Consider the following 19823-nt stretch of genomic DNA (forward strand, 5'->3'; position numbering starts at 1 on the left):
TACAGCACAGGAACAGGCCATTCGGCCCTCCAAGCCTGCGCCGATCTTGATGCCTGCCTAAACTAACACCTTCTGCACTTCCGGGGACCGTATCCCTCTATTCCCATCCTATTCATGTATTTGTCAAGATGTCTCTTAAATGTCGCTATCGTATCTGCTTCCACCACCTCCCCTGGCAGCAAGTTCCAGGCACTCACCACCCTCTGTGTAAAGAACTTGCCTCGCACATCCCCTCTAAACTTTGCCCCTCGCACCTTAAACCTATGTCCCCTAGTAACTGACTCTTCCACCCTGGGAAAAAGCTTCTGACTATCCACTCTGTCCATGCCGCTCATAACTTTGTAAACCTCTATCATGTTGCCCCTCCACCTCTGTCGTTCCAGTGAAAACAACCCGCGTTTTTCCAACCTCTCCTCATAGCTAATGCCCTCCAGACCAGGCAACATCCTGGTAAACCTCTTCTGTACCCTCTCCAAAGCCTCCACGTCCTTCTGGTAGTGTGGCGACCAGAATTGCACGCAATATTCTAAGTGTGGCCTAACTAAGGTTCTGTACAGCTGCAACATGACTTGCCAATTTTTATACTGGATGCCCCGACTGATGGAGGCAAGCATACCGTATGCCTTCTTGACTACCTTATCCACCTGCGTTGCCACTTTCAGTGACCTGTGGACCTGTACGCCCAGATCTCTCTGCCTGTCAATATTCCTAAGGGTTCTGCCATTTACTGTATACCTCCCACCTGCATTAGACCTTCCAAAATGCATTATCTCACATTTGTCCGGATTAAACTCCATCTGCCATTTCTCCGCCCAAATCTCCAACCGATCTATATCCTGCTGTATCCTCTGACAATCCTCATCATTATCCGTAACTCCACCAACCTTTGTGTCGTCCGCAAACTTACTAATCAGACCAGCTACATTTTCCTCCAAATCATTTATATATGCTACAAACAACAAAGGTCCCAGCACTGATCCCTGCGGAACACCACTAGTCACATCCCTCCATTCAGAAAAACACCCATCCACTGTTACCCTCTGTCTTCTGTGACTGAGCCAGTTCTGTATCCATCTTGCCAGCTCACCTTTGATCCCATTTTGCGCCAGTCTTCACCTTTTGCACCAGTCTGCCATGCGGGACCTTGTCAAAGGCTTTACTAAAGTCCATATAGATAACATCCACCGCCCTTCCCTCATCAATCATCTTCGTCACTTCCTCAAAAAACTCAATCAAATTAGTAAGACACGACCTCCCCTTCACAAAACCATGCTGCCTCTCACTAATAAGTTCATTTGTTTCCAAATGGGAGTAAATCCTGTCCCAAATAATCCTCTCTAATAGTTTCCCTACCACTGACGTAAAGCTCACCGGCCTATAATTTCCTGGATTATCCTTACCACCCTTCTTAAACAAAGGAACAACATTGGCTATTCTCCAGTCCTCTGGGACCTCACCTGCAGCCAATGAGGATGCAAAGATTTCTGTCAAGGCCCCAGCAATTTCTTCCCTTGCCTCCCTCAGTATTCTGGGCTAAATCCCATCAGGCCCTGGGGAGTTATCTGGAGAGGGTGCAGAGGAGATTCACCAGGATGTTGCCTGGGCTGGAGCATTTCAGCTATGAAAAGAGACTGGATAGGCTCGGGTTGCTTTCCTTAGAGCAGAGAAGGCTGAGGGGGGACATGATTGAGGTATACAAAATTATGAGGGGCATTGATAGATCAGATAGGAAGAAACCTTTTCCCTTAGCGGAGGGGTCAATAACCAGGGGGCATAGATTAAAGGTAAGGGGCAGGAGGTTTAGAGGGGATTTGAGGAAAAACTTATTCACCAGAGGGTGGTTGGCATCTGGAACACACTGCCTGAAGGGGTGGTAGAGGCAGGAACCCTCACAACATTTAAGAAGTATTTAGATGAGCACTTGAAACACCATAGCATACAAGGCTACGGGCCAAGTGCTGGAAAATGGGATTCGAATAGATCGGTGCTTGACGGCCGGAATGGACACTACTGGCTGAAGGGCCTGTTTCTGTGCTGTATAACTCTATGACTCTATGACTCTAACTACTGCTAATACATGTGAAATTATCCTAATCCAAGGAGGGATCTCAATATTCAGTTCAATGTCCCATCAATGACTATCATCTCCTACATCAGGAATTTCTTCTTTAACCTTCTCTTTCTGCTGCTGAAGGATATAAAAGTGTTGATTGGAGGCATCGGTGCTTTGTAGGAGTTCTGTCAGGTGTTCAGGCAATGGAAAGATGTCATCACCAAATCTGCTCACATATTGACGCAATCATTCCTTCAAATCAATCCCTAAAAGTGATGTTTACGTGTTGGTGGTTGTAGATTCCCCCCATTCTAACGGCTAACGCAGGGGTAAAACAGAAGGTTCCTCTCTTAATTGGACAGGTTAGATTCCCTGTAGGATTGAGTTTATTTTATCGTAGTAATGTTAAAACTTAGTTGTCATATCCTTAAGTAATTCAGTTAAAATTGTAACATGACCACAAAAACATGAAGGATAAGCTCAGTTGAATGTTAGCTAGAGTTCTGTACAAGTCATGACATGTCAAGAAGCAATGGAAAGGACTAATTCAGACCATGTAAAGATCCTTTGTTTAAAAGTTGTTAGAATGTGGATAATCCCAGGGGGACTGTTAGCTTTTTAACGAGTAAAGACTAAACATGTCGAGCCAAATAATTGTGAAACAGGACAAGTGCATATCACTCTCATTAAGTGGTCATTGTTGATGAAATACAGCAAGGAAACAGGAATCTGGAGCCAAGAAGGGTCTGATGAAGGGTCACTAGCCTGAAACGTTAACTCTGCTTCTCTCTCCACAGAGGCTGCCAGACCTGCTGAATTTTTCCTGCACTTTCTGTTTTTATTTCAGATTGCCAGCATCCGCAGTATTTTGCTTTTATATGAATCTGGAGCCCCCCTGAATGACAATGACCTAAACAAGGCTCGAAGTACCATCATGGAAGGGCAGTTAGTTAATGACTGACCAATCAGATGAACAGAAACAGGGTTTTACCTAATATGGCACAGAACCAAGCTGGGGAAGGTTTATAAAGTAAGAATTTCTAAGACACCAAAAGCGCACATCATCTAAATGAAGACAGTATACAGACTTTAATCAAGAGACAAGGCATCGCAGTTAACCTGAGGTTGAGGACTGGTTTCCCATTGTGAACACAACTGCTCACTACTGCCCTTTGCCAAGTATCACCATTTAGTGTGTATTGTGGAAAACATAATAATGTCTGTGAAGCTTGTGAAAGTACCCGTGTGGTTTTGTAGCTTGTCTGAGCTGTAAGTCCCTTTTAGATCTGCTCTCCCAATTTAGACTGTAATTGTAATTGACCCAAGTCTGACAATTGAATTAAAGCAAACCCCAGATCTTACATCCCATACCTATATTCTCAATGGATGGTAGGGATGGTAGTGCCATGAAGCAAATAGGTAATAAGTTAACCCATTGAACAGGGTCTATTGCACACAGTTTATTCAACATATTTCTCAATGTCCTGTTCCCTCTGTCTGTGTTCCCTGCCGATTAAGGATGGTGCAACATGTGTAGATTGTGTTTAATATCCAATAGATTTTGCAATTCTGCAAATATGTTGCCGGTAAAATATGATCCCTGATGACTATCTTCTTCTAGTGGTAGTCCCCACCTACAGAACACCTCACTCATGAGGATTTTAGCAGCAGTAAGCGCAGTATTAGATTTGCAGGGAAAGGCCTCGATGCATTTAATAAATTGATTGATAATAGCCAAAACGTACATTTAGTTGCCCTGGGATTTAGTGAGTTGTCCAATAAAATCAATCTGAATGTGGGTCCAGGGACCCTGTGGTGGTGGTTGGTTCTGGAGGCGTGCATGGTGTGTGCAGCTCGGGGAGTGTTTTAGAAACAGCAAAGGGCCACCAAAAAGTTGATAAAAAAGGAAAATAGAGAATATGAGAGTAAACTAGCCAGTTACATAAAAACAAATTGTAAGAGCTTTTATAGGCATATCAAAAGGAAGAGAGTAGCTAAAGTAAACGTTGGTCCTTTGGAAGCAGAGACAGGAGAAATTATCATGGGGAATGAGGAAATGGCAGAGGCATTGAACAAATATTTTCTGTCTGTCTTCACAGTAGAAGACACAAGTTCCATACCAGAAATACACAGGTTAAAATGATTGAGGAAATTAAGGAAATTTATATCAGCAGAGAAAAAGTATTGGAGAAACTTAAGAGACTAACGTCTGACAAATCTCCAGGATCTGATTTTTTTTTATTTGTTGATGGGATGTGGGCGTTGCTGGCTAGGCCTACATCCTAGGGTTCTAAAAGAGATAGCTGCAGATATAGTGGATGCGCTAGCTATGATTTTCCAAAATTCCTTAGAGTTGGGAATGGTCCCGTCAGATTAGAAGTTGGAAAATGTTATACTGTTTTTCAAAAAAGGGGGAGAGAGAAAACAGGGAACTACAGGCCAGTTAGCCTAACATCAGTCATTGGGAAAATGCTGGAATCTATTATTAAGGAAGTCTTAATAATTCATTTAGAAAAGCACAGTATGATTAGAACAAGTCAATATGGTTTTACTGAAGGGAAATCCTGTTTGACAAATTTGTTAGAGGTTCTTGAGGATGTGGGGTAGATAAAGGGGAACCAGTAGATGTAGTATACCTGGATTTTCAAAAAACATTGGTTAAGGTGCCACAAAAAAGATTAATAGGCAAGATAAGGGCTCATGGTGTTGGGGTAATATATTAGCGTGGATAGAGGATTGGTTAACAGACAGGAAGCAATGAATGGGCATAAATGGAGCATTTTCAAGTTGACAGGCAGTGAATAGTGGGGTGTCACAAGGATCAGTGTTGGGGCCTCAGCTATTTACAATCTATATTAATGACTTAGATGAAGAGACAGAGAGTAATGTATCTAAGTTTGCTGATGATACAAAGGTAGGTGGAAAGGTATGAAAGGCTGCTAAGAGATAGAGACAGATTAAGTGAGTGAGCAACAAGATGGCAGATGGAGTATAATGTGGGGAAGTGTGAAGTTATGCACTTTGGTTGTAAGAACAGAAGAGCAGAATATTTTTTTACAAGGTGTGCAACTTGTAAGTGTTGGTGCTCAAGGAGACTTGGGTGTGCTTGTACAAGGAATGCGGAAAGTTAACATGCAGGTACAGCAAGCAATTAGGAAGGCAAATGGCATGTTGGCCTTTATTGCAAGAGGTTTGGAGTACAGTAAGAAGGAAGTATAGCTACAATTGTACAGGGTTTTGTTGAGACCACATTTGGAGTACTGTGCAGTTTTGGTCTCCACATTTAAGAAAGGATATACTTGCACCAGCGGCAGTGCAGCGAAGATTCACTAAATTGGTCCCAGGGGTGAGGGGGTTGTCCTATGATGACAGGTTAAGTAAATTGGGTCTATATTCTCTGGAGTTTAGAAGAATGAGAGGTGATCTGATTGAAACATATAAGATTCTAAAGGGTTTGATAGGGTAGACACTGAGAGATTGTTCTCACTGGTCAGGGAATCTAGAACACGGGGACACGGTCTCAGGATAAGAGGCCGATCATTCAGGACTGAGATGAGGAGAAATTACTTCACTCAAAGAATTGTGAATCTTTGGAATTCTCTACCCCAAAGGGTTGTGGATGCTCCATCATTGAATATATTTAAGGCTGGGATAGATAGATTTTTGGTCTCTCAGGGAATCAAGGCATATGACGAGGAAGCGGGAAAGTGGAGTTGAATCCTACGATCAGCCATGATCGTATTGAATGGCAGAGCAGGCTCGATGGGCCATATGGTCTACTCCTGCTCCTATTTCTGTGTTGTTGTGTTCTTGTAAAGGCTGTCCCTGTTCACCATGCCAGGACAGTGCAAAAAGGGGGATGGGTCCATTGTAAGTCAGCTAAATCAGGCTCAGAACACACTGGAGAAACCGGCACACCAGGACCATTGATCAAGGTGGGCTGGCATATCACAGGATACAGCGGTTTCCTTAGCGGCCGCGACAGCAGCAGTGTTACCGTGAGTATGGGCAGACCCGTCATGTTTCTGGGCGGCCACCTCCCCAATGTGGCACGGACAGACCTCTAACATAGGGCTGTTCACAACAGACTGAGCAGTGTTTGATGTACTAAAGGCTTTCCATCCAATGACTAGAAGGAATTCTTGTGGTATAAGGGAAGGGCTAGGACAGTGTTTATGGTGTAGCCACGTCCTGAGTGGCAGTTTGGCAGATGGCCAGATGGAGAATTTGAACATATTGGGAGCAGTGATGATGTAATTTATATCTGAGTGTCTGATCAGGCGTAACGACGGCACAGCCAGTCTTAGGAGAGCCATTTACATGATACGAGGAGCCAACAACATACACCTGAACATCTGAAATGGGTGAATTCTGATGAAATTGATGAGCGGGAGGGGGCACTTGTGAGGATCACCTCATAGGCTATCATGAGTGGAAGGAGGGTGGTTTGCCTGGGTGACACATCAAGGACTCGCTGGAGAAAGTCCATTTGCTAAGGCTTTGCGAAGAGATGAGGGAATCCCCAGGTTTGAGTGAAAAGTTCAGTGTCGTGTGGGGTGTGTGAAGAATGACTTTCTGCAGCTCCACATTGTACGTAAAATGTTTGATGGCACAGCAGGTGGTGAGAAAATGATGCTCACAGGTGGGATAGGTGTGCTCTGCCCCTTGGAGAATATGGGATGTGCATACAGTCAGCTGCAGACAATCTCCCGCTGGCTGATTCAGTCCGGAGGTAAGGCTTGCTTCGGTTGAAGAAACTTCAAGGTGAAACGGCTGGGAGGGGTCCTGAGTGATCAGACAGGTAGCTTAGATAACAGCTTGTTTCAAAGCTTCCACAGCTTGTGCATGATCAGAACCCCAAGCCGCTTAAATCTGTTCATCCTCAGAGCCGTATTTGAAACTGGAACGGCTAGTCTCTGCATGATAACCACTTTGTGTTGGTCTGGGCTGAGACCGCGAAGGGAAACAGATAGTTCCAGGAAGGTGACCCATCAGTCAGAAGGGTTAACAGTTCATCTCGAAGATGCACCTCGGGTATCATCCAATTGCTGCTTTAATATAGAATTCCGTTGTTCAACTGACCGGAGTTGGCGATTTGTCTAGAGATTGAAAAGCACTACGGCCTGGATTGCTGCAACACTGCAGCTGAGTCACAGCGGCTGCCCATGTATTTTCAGCTTCAAGTTCCTGAATGCATTTAGTTAAAGTTTGGATTTCCTCATCTTTTTGTTTAATCAGTCCATCAATATATTGATTTTTCTCATTTACAATTTCATCATTCCCCTGCACACAATGAACGGCAGTGTAACTCAATAACCTGAGACTTTTATTGGCTTTTAATTTCTTCTGATCGACGCATTTCTGAATAAACGCGACAATTTACTCAAACGGGACCTGACCATCTGAGACCATCTGAGTCAAACATTCCGACAGGAGGACTTGTACTCCCTCCGTACTACAACTGTTATCCATTTTCTCACAAAACAACTAAGTACTGTTTTTCTTATTTTCTAACTAACTCCTTACGGTAACAATATTAAGCCTCCAGCACCTAAACCCCTGGTTAATGGATCAAATCCCATTGCCCCCATTGACTGGTTTTCCCTCCCCGGATCCAAAGGAAGATCAGGTAATTGGATCTGAGCTCTCACTCAAATCACAACTTTTAATCCAGTAAATCAGATTTATTAAGTAATAATGCAATACATAACAATGGCAGATATTAACAACAGCTTTCATTGCAGCAGCTTATTCGGGAGCAGAGAGTGCGAGCGAGTGAGCAGCTGGGAAGGTCAGTTTCAAAGTAAACTTAATTTCCTTTCGTTTTCGGCGGAGACCAGGGGGCTGCTGGGTAAGTAAAACCCTATATATTTGGGCCGTTTAAAATAACTTGCCTTTCATTGCAGCAGCTTATTCGGGAGCAGAGAGTGCGAGCGAGTGAGCAGCTGGGAAGGTCAGTTTCAAAGTAAACTTAATTTCCTTTCGTTTTCGGCGGAGACCAGGGGGCTGCTGGGTAAGTAAAACCCTATATATTTGGGCCGTTTAAAATAACTTGCCTTTCATTGCAGCAGCTTTTTCGGGAGCAGAGAGTGCGAGGGAGTGATCAGCTGGGAAGGTCAGTTTAAAGTAAATTTAATTTCCTTTTGTTTTTGGCGGAGACCAGGGGGCTGCTGGGTAAGTAAAACCCTATATATTTGGGCCGTTTGTGAACCCGAGACACTACATCTGTAGTGTCTCCCACCCGCCCTCCTCCTCTAACCAAAAAAAAGGACTCGGTGGTGTGTAGATAAGGTAAGGCTTTTTCTATTTCTCTTTTTCTTTTATCGTGTGATTGGTATAAAACTTTTTGTTCCTTTTTCATTTATCTAAGTTAAGACTAACTTAAGCTTAAGATTAAAAATGGCAGGAGATCTCAGACCCGTGTTATGCTCCTCTTGCTCAATGTGGGAGCTCAGGGACATGGCTGATGTCCCTGACTCCTTCACGTGCAGGAAGTGTGTCCAGCTGCAGCTCTTGTTAGACCGCATGACGGCTCTGGAGCTGCGGATGGACTCACTTTGGAGCATCCGCGATGCTGAGGAGGTCGTGGATAGCACGTTTAGCGAATTGGTCACACCGCAGATTAGGATTGCTGAGGGAGAAAGGGAATGGGTGACCAAAAGGCAGAGAAAGAGCAGGAAGGCAGCGCAGGTGTCCCCTGCGGTCATCTCCCTCCACAACAGGTATACCGTTTTGGATACTGTTGAGGGAGATGGCTCACCAGGGGAAGGCAGCAGTAGCCAGGTTCATGGCACCGTGGCTGGCTCTGCTGTTCGGAAGGGCGGGAAAAAGAGTGGAAGGGCTATAGTCATCGGGGATTCGATTGTAAGCGGAGTAGATAGGCAGTTCTGTGGTCGAAAACGAGACTCCCGAATGGTATGTTGCCTCCCAGGTGCACGGGTCAGGGATGTCTCAGATCGGCTGCAGAACATTCTGAAGGGGGAGGGTGAACAGCCAGATGTCGTTGTGCACATCGGCACTAATGATATAGGTGAAAAACGGGATGAGGTCCTACAAGCAGAATTTAGGGAGTTAGGAGCCAAGTTAAAAAGTAGGACCTCAGAGGTAGTAATCTCAGGATTGCTACCAGTGCCACGTGATAATCAGAGTAGAAATGAAAGAATAGTCAGGATGAATGCGTGGCTTGAGAGATGGTGCAGGAAGGAGGGGTTCAGATTTTTGGGACATTGGGACCGGTTCTGGGGGAGGTGGGACTATTACAACTTGGACGGTCTACACCTGGGCCGGACTGGAACCAATGTCCTTGGGGGTGCTTTTGCTAACGCTGTTGGGGAGGGTTTAAACTAATGTGGCAGGGGGATGGGAACCAAATGAGGAGGTCAGTGGACAGTAAGGAGGTAGTAACTAAAGCCTGTAAGGAACTAGATAATGAAGTCAGCGTGACTAAGGGAAAGAGTAGACAGGGAGCAGATGATGAATGTAAAGGGACTGGTGGTCTGAGGTGCATTTGTTTTAATGCAAGAAGTGTAGTAGGTAAGGCAGATGAACTTAGGGCTTGGATTAGTACCTGGGAGTATGATGTTATTGCTATTACTGAGACTTGGTTGAGGGAAGGGCATGATTGGCAACTAAATATCCCAGGATATCGATGCTTCAGGCGGGATAGAGAGGGAGGTAAAAGGGGTGGAGGAGTTGCATTACTGGTCAAAGAGGATATCACAGCTGTGCTGAAGGAGGGCACTATGGAGGACTCGAGCAGTGAGGCAATATGGGCAGAACTCAGAAATAGGAAGGGTGCGGTAACAATGTTGGGGCTGTATTACAGGCCTCCCAACAGCGAGCGTGAGATAGAGGTACAAATATGTAAACAGATTATGGAAAGATGTAGGAGCAACAGGGTGGTGGTGATAGGAGATTTTAATTTTCCCAACATTGACTGGGATTCACTTAGCGTTAGAGGTCTAGATGGAGCAGAATTTGTCAGGAGCATCCAGGAGGGTTTTCTAAAGCAGTATGTAAATAGTCCAACTCGGGAAGGGGCCATACTGGACCTGGTGTTGGGGAATGAGCCCGGCCAGGTGGTTGAAGTTTCAGTAGGGGACTACTTTGGGAATAGTGATCACAATTCCGTAAGCTTTAAAATACTCATGGACAAAGACGAGAGTGGTCCTAAAGGAAGAGTGCTAAATTGGGGGAAGGCCAACTATACCAAAATACAGCAGGAGCTGGGGAATGTAGATTGGGAGCAGCTGTTTGAAAGTAAATCCACATTTGATATGTGGGAGGCTTTTAAAGAGAGGTTGATTAGCGTGCAGGAGAGACATGTTCCTGTGAAAATGAGGGATAGAAATGGCAAGATTAGGGAACCATGGATGACAGGTGAAATTGTGAGACTAGCTAAGATGAAAAAGGAAGCATACATAAGGTCTAGGCGGCTGAAGAAAGACGAAGCTTTGAAAGAATATCGGGAATGTAGGACCAATCTGAAACGAGGAATTAAGAGGGCTAAAAGGGGTCATGAAATATCTTTAGCAAACAGGGTTAAAGAAAATCCCAAAGCCTTTTATTCATATATAAGGAGCAAGAGGGTAACTAGAGAAAGGATTGGCCCACTCAAGGACAAAGGAGGAAAGTTATGCGTGGAGTCAGAGAAAATGGGTGAGATTCTAAACGAGTACTTTGCATCGGTATTCACCGAGGAGAGGGACATGACGGATGTTGAGGTTAGGGACAGATGTTTGATTACTCTAGGTCAAGTCGGCATAAGGAGGGAGGAAGTGTTGGGTATTCTAAAAGGCATTAAGGTGGACAAGTCCCCAGGTCCGGATGGGATCTAGCCCAGGTTTGTGTGGGAAGCGAGAGAAGAAATAGCTGGGGCCTTAACAGATATCTTTGCAGCATCCTTAAACACGGGTGAGGTCCCGGAGGACTGGAGAATTGCTAATGTTGTCCCCTTGTTTAAGAAGGGTAGCAGGGATAATCCAGGTAATTATAGACCGATGAGCCTGACGTCAGTGGTAGGGAAGCTGCTGGAGAAGTTACTGAGGGATAGGATCTATTCCCATTTGGAAGAAAATGGGCTTATCAGTGATAGGCAACATGGTTTTGTGCAGGGAAGGTCATGTCTTACCAACTTAATAGAATTCTTTGAGGAAGTGACAACGTTGATTGATGAGGGAAGGGCTGTAGATGTCATATACATGGACTTCAGTAAGGCGTTTGATAAGGTTCCCCATGGTAGGCTGATGGAGAAAGTGAAGGCGCATGGGGTCCAAGGTGTACTAGCTAGATGGATAAATAACTGGCTGGGCAACAGGAGACAGAGAGTAGCAGTGGAAGGGAGTTTCTCAAAATGGAGACGTGTAACCAGTGGTGTTCCACAGGGATCCGTGCTGGGACCACTGTTGTTTGTGATATACATTAATGATTTGGAGGAAAGTATAGGTGGTCTGATTAGCAAGTTTGCAGACGACACTAAGATTGGTGGAGTAGCAGATAGTGAAGGGGACTGTCAGAGAATACAGCAGAATATAGATAGATTGGAGAGTTGGGCAGAGAAATGGCAGATGGAGTTCAATCAGGGCAAATGCGAGGTGATGCATTTTGGAAGATCCAATTCAAGAGTGAACTATACAGTAAATGGAAAAGTCCTGGGGAAAATTGATGTGCAGAGAGATTGGGTGTTCAGGTCCATTGTTCCCTGAAGGTGGCAATGCAGGTCAATAGAGTGGTCAAGAAGGCATACGGCATGCTTTCCTTCATCGGACGGGGTATTGAGTACAAGAGTTGGCAGGTCATGTTACAGTTGTATAGGACTTTGGTTCGGCCACATTTGGAATACTGCGTGCAGTTCTGGTCGCCACATTACCAAAAGGATGTAGATGTTTTGGAGAGGGCGCAGAGGAGGTTCACCGGGATGTTGCCTGGTATGGAGGGCGCTAGCTATGAAGAGAGGTTGAGCAGATTAGGATTATTTTCATTAGAAAGACGGAGGTTGAGGGGGGACCTGATTGAGGTGCACAAGATCATGAGAGGTATAGACAGGGTGGATAGCAAGAAGCTTTTTCCCAGAGTGGGGGATTCAAATACTAGGGGTCACGGGTTCAAAGTGAAAGGGGAAAAGTTTAGGGGGGATATGCGTGGAAAGTTCTTTACGCAGAGGGTGGTGGGTGCCTGGAACGCGTTGCCAGCGGAGGTGGTAGACGCGGGCACGATAGCGTCTTTTAAGATGTATCTAGACAGATACATGAATGGGAAGGAAGTAAAGAGATACAGACCCTTAGAAAATAGGCGTCATGTTTAGATAGAGGACCTGGATCGGCGCAGGCTTGGAGGGCCGAAGGGCCTGTTCCTGTGCTGTAATTTTCTTTGTTCTTTGTCCTTTAACAATCTTTGGTTCTTGCTTCCCGAGTCGTCATAGCACAGGCAATGCCTTCATCGGCCTCTTCTTCTGTGCCTCTTCCAACTGTGCTCCCAATGTCTTTTAGCGTCCTTCTTTATCCTTCCTTTCAAGGCCCTTTCATACCATATTTGCTCATGTTCCAACATTTTTTTTATTCATTCATGGGATGTGGGCGTTGCTGGCCAGGCCAGCATTTATTGCCCATCCCTAATTTCCCTTGAGGAGGCGGTGGTGAGCTGCCTTCTTGAACCGCTGCAGTCCATGTGGGGTAGGTACACCCACAGTGCTGTTAGGAAGGGAGTTCCAGGATTTTGACTCAGCAACAGTGAAGGAATGGTGATATAGTTCCAAGTCAGGATGGTGTGTGACTTGGAGGGGAACATGTGGTGTTCCCATGCATCTGCTGCCCTTGTCCTTCTAGGTGGTAGAGGTCGTGGGTTTGGAAGGTGCTGTCTAAAGAGCCTTGGTGCATTGCTGCAGTGTATTTTGTAGATGGTACACACTGCTGACACTGTGCGTCAGTGGTGGAGGGAGTGAATGTTTGTGGATGGGGTGCCAATCAAGCGGGCTGCTTTGTCCTGGATGGTGTCAAGCTTCTTGAGTGATGTTGGAGCTGCACCCATCCAGGCAAGTGGAGAGTATTCCATCATACTCCTGACTTGTGCCTTGTAGATGGTGGACAGGCTTTGGGGAGTCAGGAGGTGAGTTACTCGCCTCAGGATTCCTAGCCTCTGACCTGCTCTTGTAGCCATGGTATTTATATGGCTACTCCAGTTCAGTTTCTGGTCAATGGTAACCCCCAGACTGTTGATAGTGGGGGATTCAGCGATGGTAATGCCATTGAATGTCAAGGGGAGATGGTTAGATTCTCTCTTGTTGGAGATGGTCATTGCCTGGCACTTGTGTGGTGCGAATGTTACTTGCCACTTATCAGCCCAAGCCTGGATATTGTCCAGCTCTTGTTGCATTTCTACACGGACTGCTTTGGTATCTGAGGGGTCGCGAATGGTGCTGAACATTGTGCAATCATTAGTGAACATCCCCACTTCTTACCTTATGTCTCAAGGGAAGTCATTGATGAAGCAGCTGAAGATGGTTGGGCCTAGGACACTACCCTGAGGAACTCCTGCACTGATGTCCTGGAGCTCAGATGATTGACCTCCAACAACCACAACCATACCTTGTCTCTTACTTGATTAGTTTAAACAATTGTTTTCTCAAGCCCACTGCTGCACACTCAGTACATTTCACAAACACTTACTTTTGACATGATTTGAGCAAGGTTAACAGTGATGCTTTGCGATTTAGCCTTAGCTTAAAAGGATCATAAAAAACTTAAAGAGATCATTTGAAAAAACCCATCAAATCCAGTTTGCTATCCTCTCCCTAATTTTACATTCCCTAATGTTCTCCAATAATCTCAGGTGTGGTAATTTGTCAAATGATTTCTAAAGTCCATGTACACTACATCCACCCTCTCTGCTACCCCTCAAAGAGTTCTGTGAGGTTTATCAAATACAATGGTGCCTTTCGAAATCTGTGCTGGTTCCCTCTAACTATTTTCTCTTTACCCAGATACAGGGCCATTTCAGCTTTAATTAATAACTAAAGTTCTTCCCAGTTCAGATGTTAAGCTAACTGGCGTAGGGGAGTCAAGGGTTATGCGGAACAGGTGAGAAAGTGGAGTTGAGGCCAAGATCAGATCAGCCATGATCAAATTGACTGGCAGAGCTGACTCGAGGAGTTGGGTGGCCTACTCCTGCTCCTTGTTCTCATCTTCTTATCTAATTAGCTCTGTTCCCATTCATAAAGATGATGTTTTAATATTAGCAACTCTCCAGTTCTCTGCCCTACATCCATCTTTCCATCATTTCTGGAATTGGTGTCAATACAGTTATTTATCTGGGAAAAAGACTCAATGGAGACTCCATAGAGGTTTTAAAAATGGCCCAGACACCACTACGCTCTCATTGTGTTCAGTATTGGTGAGGTGGGTGATCCATTGTTCCAATCAAAATAACTAGTTGCTCTGTTTCTGTGAGTGAGAGGTGAAATGTCAAAGGTCATATTGACCATGTTATTTGCATGGTATCACCAATTCCATCAGCTGGAGTGGCTAATTTTGTAAAAGAAGTGCGAATATATAAGTCATTAAAAATAACAATGCTGGTTACTAATAAAAGAACAAAAAGCAATGGGATTCATTTCTTGAGGAATGGAGTTGAAAAGCACAGAAATTACATTAAATTTGTATCGAAACTTGGTTAGATCTCAGAGCACTGTGAACAGCTCTCTTCTCCATATTATAAAAAGGATATGGAGGCACCAGAGAAAGTGTAAATACAATGTGCAAGGATGATGCTAGAACTGAGAGGTTATACTTATCAGAAAAGGATGAACAGATTGGGGCTCTTTTCTGTAGAAAAGAGAAGGCTGAGGGGTGAACTGATAGAGTCCTTTAAAGTTTTGAAAGGGATTGTAAAGGTAGACATTGAGAAGATGTCTCCACTTGGAGGGAGACCAGAACTAGGGGCCATAAATATAAGAGAGTCATTAATTAATCCAGTTCAGGAGAACCGTCTTTACCCAGAGAGTGGTGAGAATGTGGAACTCACTACCACAGGGAGTGGTTGAGGTGAATCGTATCGATACATTTAAGGGGAAAGCTGGATAAACACACGAGGGAGAAAGGAATAGAAGGATCTGCTGATAGGGTGAGATGGAGAGGGTGAGAGGAGGCTCATGTGGAGCATAAACATCAGCATGGGCTAGTTGGGCTGAATGGCCTGTTTCTGCACTGTAAATTCTATGTAATTCTTTATGAACAAGTGTTCAGGTGAATGACCACTATTTGTTGGTCTAAAATTTTACTTTGTTGATTAATCATTGCTCAGTACATTGGGCAGTCAGTCAAAGTAAACTGGAGTGGGACGTGGGACAGTCTTGGTTATTGTCCAGCTGCACTCACTTTGTCAATACCATTTTGTTTATAATTATTATCTGTTACCTGGAAAATTCTGATTATGATTATTAAGTATCTGTGCAAACATCATGAAAGAGTATAAATTGTGAGCTTCTGAGCACCTCCATCCAACCCTGCAGTGAAGATGAAGGTCCTGCTTCTGCTGGCATTTCTCGGAGGATGTTTGGCGCAGTATGACCCCTACATGCTGCCTGGCCGGACATCAATCGTCCATTTATTTGAATGGCGCTGGACGGATATTGCAGATGAATGTGAACGTTACTTGGCCCCTAATGGATTTGGGGGTGTTCAGGTAGCTGTTGGTGTCCATTGTTTTTCCAATCCTTCTCATTGCCTTTCTCCAGTGTAAAGTGAAGCAATTACAGAACCTGGGATTGTTCCCCTTGGAACAGAGAAGGTCAGGGGGAGATTTACCACGATGGTTCCAGGGATGGAGCGACATTAGTTTTGTGGAGAGACTGGAAAAGCTGGGATTATTCTCCTTAGAGCAGAGAAGGTCAAGGGGAGATTTAATCGTGGTGTTCAGAATCATGAGGAGTTTTTAAAGAGTAGTAGAGTTATCTCCAGTGGCAGGAGAGTCAATAACCAGGGGGCACAGATTGAAGGTAATTGGCAGGCTGTTACTAGTGGGGTACCGCAAGGATCAGTGTTTGGGCCACAGCTGTTTACAATCTATAGAAGTGATTTTGATATGGGGACCAATTGTAATATTTCCAAATTTGCTGATGACACAAAACTAGGAGGGAACCTAAGTTGTGAAGAGGATGCAAGGTGGCTTCAAGGGGATTTGGCAGGCTAAGTGAATGGGCAAGAAAATGGCGGATGGGATATAATGTGAATAAGTGTGAAGTGATTCACCTTGGTAGAAAACACAGAAAGGCAGTGTATTGTGTAAATGGTGAGAGGTTGGGAAGTGTTGGTGTCCAAAGGGACCTGGGTGTCCTTGTTCATGAGTCACTAAAAACTAGTATGCAGGTGCAGCAAGCAATTAGGAAGGCAAATGGTATGTTGGCCTTTATTGCAAGGGGATTTGAGTACAGGAGTAAAGATGTATTGCTTCAATTGTATAGAGACCTGGTGAGACTGCACCTGGAGTATTGTGTACAGTTTTGGTCTCCTTATCTAAGAAGGGATATCCTTGCCATAGAGGGAGTGCAATGGAGGCTCACCAGACTGATTCCTGGGATGGCGGGATTGTCTAATGAGGAGAGATTGAGGAAAATGGGCCTGTATTCTCTAGAGTTTTGAAGAATGAGAGGTGATCTCATAGAAACTTACAAAGTTCTTACAGGGCGTGACAGGCTGGATGTGGATAGGATGTTTCCTCTGGCTGGTGAGTCTAGAACAAGGGGACACAGTCTCAGAATAAGGGGCAGGCCATTTAAGACTGAGATGAGGAAGAATTTCTTCACTCAGAGGGTGGTGAATCTGTGGAGTTCTCTGCCCCAGAGAGATGTGGAGGTTCAATCATTGAGTATGTTCAAGACAGAAATAGATAGATTTCTGAATACTAACAACATCAAGAGATATTGGATAGCGGGGGAAAATGGTGTAGAGGTAGATGATCAGGCATGATCTGTTTGAATGGCGGAACAGGCTCGATGGGCCGAATGGCCAACTCCTGCTCCTATCTCCTATGTTCCTATGAAACAGTGAACTGAAAAGGGCAATAAGCTAGGCAAAGAGAGTATATGAGAATGGCTTAACGGGTGTTTGGATGTTTTACAATGATTTAAAAAGTCAATCTATTCCAGCATTACTTTCTTTTAACATGTTTATTGATGGAGTCAAAGGGAAATCTTAATCCTGCCTTGACAATTGTAAAGAACAGACATTTTGGAAATGCAGAGGCTGAGAATGAAAACATCCAATTCTCAGCAGTAGTTTGAACAGGTGGTCTAAGCACTTACCATACCATAAACAAAACCTGTAGCATAGGCAAAGGCTGAAAAGCCTACAAGCTGGGTAAACACCTAAAATGCAACCTCAGCTAAATGTACAATCTACAATGTACTACATATTACTTAAGAACAGGCCAAGGGTGCTTTATGGTATAAAGGTTCCCTTTAAGGCAGAGCATTCACAAGGGTTAGGAGTGATGCAGCTATGTGGAAGGTGGGAGCTGGTTACTCCAGGACTTGTGATGTTCTCTGATATCAGAGAGCATTCTCAGAGGTAGTTGGAGCCTGGCACCACAGGCTGTTATGAACATGTCATTTAATATAAATGGAAGAGCAAATCAGTCACTGTAATAAAGCTTGTTATTTATTATAAAATCATTTGTGTCTAAAAGGGCAATGGAAGTGGATTCAATAATAACCGGGGGGAGTGGGACTAATTAGATAGCTCTTTCAGAGTCAGTACAGGCACAATGGGCTGAATGGCCTTCTTCCGTGCAGTCTGATTCACGTGAGACACGTGACACTGTGTGACTGAAAGATGCAGGAGGGGAATTTTTTTTATTCATTCATTCATGGGACGTGGGCATCTTTGGCAAGGCCAGCATTTGTTGCCCATCCCTAATTAAAAAAGTGGGCGGATGTTTACTGTCACTAAGCTCCACCCATTTTCCCTGACCAGAAAATCCAGTGGCCAAATTCAGGACGAGAGTCGCATCCATACTTAACCATTCCCAATGGAATCACTTCTGCATCTGAAAATTTCACACTGATAACTTGCATTAACCTGCGATACAGTAAAAGCTTATTCCAGGAGCATTTACTAAACAAAAATTGACACCGAGCCACAGAAGGAGATATTAGGGCAGGTGACCAAACGATTGGCTAAAGAGGCAGTTTTTAAGGAGCATCTTAAAGAAGGAGAGAGAGAGTGACGGAGATGTTAAAGGAGGGAATTCCAAAGCTTAGGGCCCCAGGCAGCTAAAGGCACAGCCGCTAATGGTGGAGCGATGGGAATCGGGGATGCTCAAGAGGCCAGAATTAGAGGAGCAAAGAGAGGAGGTTACAGAGATAGGGAGGGGTGTTGGGGCTGGAAGAGGTTACAGAGATAGGGAGGGATGTAGGGGCTGGAGGAGGTTACAGAGATAGGGAGGGGTGTAGGGGCTGGAGGAGGTTACAGAGATAGGGAGGGGTGTAGGGGCTGGAGGAGGTTCCAGAGATAGGGAGGGGTGTAGGGGCTGGAGGAGGTAACAGAGATAGGGAGGGGTGTAGGGGCTGGAGGAGGTTACAGAGATAGGGAGGGGTGTGGGGATTGTGGCGGTTATAGAGATAGGGAGGGGTGTAGGGGCTGGTGGAGGGTACAGAGATAGGGAGGGGTGTAGGGGCTGGAGGAGGGTACAGAGATAGGGAGGGGTGTAGGGGCTGGAGGAGGTTACAGAGATAGGGAGGGGTGTAGGGGCTGGAGGAGGGTACAGAGATAGGGAGGGGTGTAGGGGTGGAGGAGGGTACAGAGATAGGGAGGGGTGTAGGGACTGGAGGCAGTTACAGAGATAGGGAGGGGTGTAGGGGCTGGAGGAGGGTACAGAGATAGGGAGGGGTGTTGGGGCTGGAGGAGGGTACAGAGATAGGGAGGGGTGTTGGGGCTGGAGGAGGGTACAGAGATAGGGAGGAGCGTAGGGGCTGGAGGAGGTTACAGAGATAGGGAGGGGTGTAGGGGCTGGAGGAGGTTACAGAGATAGGGAGGAGCGTAGGGGCTGGAGGAGGTTACAGAGATAGGGAGGGGTGTAGGGGCTGGAGGAGGTTACAGAGATAGGGAGGGGTGTAGGGGCTGGAGGAGGTTACAGAGATAGGGAGGAGCGTAGGGGCTGGAGGAGGTTACAGAGATAGGGAGGAGCGTAGGGGCTGGAGGAGGTTACAGAGATAGGGAGGGGTGTAGGGGCTGGAGGAGGTTACAGAGATAGGGAGGGGTGTAGGGGCTGGAGGAGGTTACAGAGATAGGGAGGAGCGTAGGGGCTGGAGGAGGTTCCAGAGATAGGGAGGAGCGTAGGGGCTGGAGGAGGTTACAGAGATAGGGAGGAGCGTAGGGGCTGGAGGAGGTTACAGAGATAGGTTTAAGGCCATGGAGGGATCTGAAAACAATCTGCAATAATGTATTTATGTTCAGTCAGTAAGGGACGTGTGGTGAAAGCTTTGATGATGATGAATTCCATCAGGACCTGCTCTGCTTGTATTCTTTGTGACAGATCTCTCCACCCAATGAACACATTATCCTCAATGATCCATGGAGACCTTGGTGGCAGAGGTACCAGCCAATCAGCTACAAGCTTTGTTCTAGATCAGGCAATGAAGAGGAATTCCGAGACATGGTGACAAGATGCAATGATGTTGGTGTAAGTTGATGAAATAATCCTTCTTCCAATTAACGCAATCCTATCCCAGGAACCCAACCTGAGTGACAGGGGGTTGGATTCTCATTGCTCTCACCTC

The 19823-nt window shown here is 45.3% G+C and overlaps 1 protein-coding gene across 4 annotated transcripts in view; it reads left to right on the forward strand.

Moving 5' to 3' along the window:
* The first annotated feature begins 1803 nt into the window (after positions 1–1803).
* Positions 1804–19823, forward strand: part of LOC137372618 (pancreatic alpha-amylase-like) — a 31397-nt gene continuing 13377 nt past the window's right edge. Inside the window, exons 1-2 of one of the 4 annotated variants that reach the window (XM_068036565.1) lie at positions 1804–3083; positions 19580–19726. In XM_068036565.1, the coding sequence (XP_067892666.1) occupies positions 19700–19726 (27 nt within the window). In that variant the 5' untranslated portion in view covers positions 1804–3083; positions 19580–19699. Of the gene's footprint in view, positions 3084–7336; positions 7683–7990; positions 8067–13607; positions 15731–19579; positions 19727–19823 lie in introns of those variants that run through there. The other 3 variants (XM_068036564.1, XM_068036566.1, XM_068036563.1) reach the window with 3 other exon arrangements.

Source organism: Heterodontus francisci, chromosome 8 (assembly GCF_036365525.1).
Source record: "Heterodontus francisci isolate sHetFra1 chromosome 8, sHetFra1.hap1, whole genome shotgun sequence".
Lineage (NCBI taxonomy): Eukaryota > Metazoa > Chordata > Chondrichthyes > Heterodontiformes > Heterodontidae > Heterodontus > Heterodontus francisci.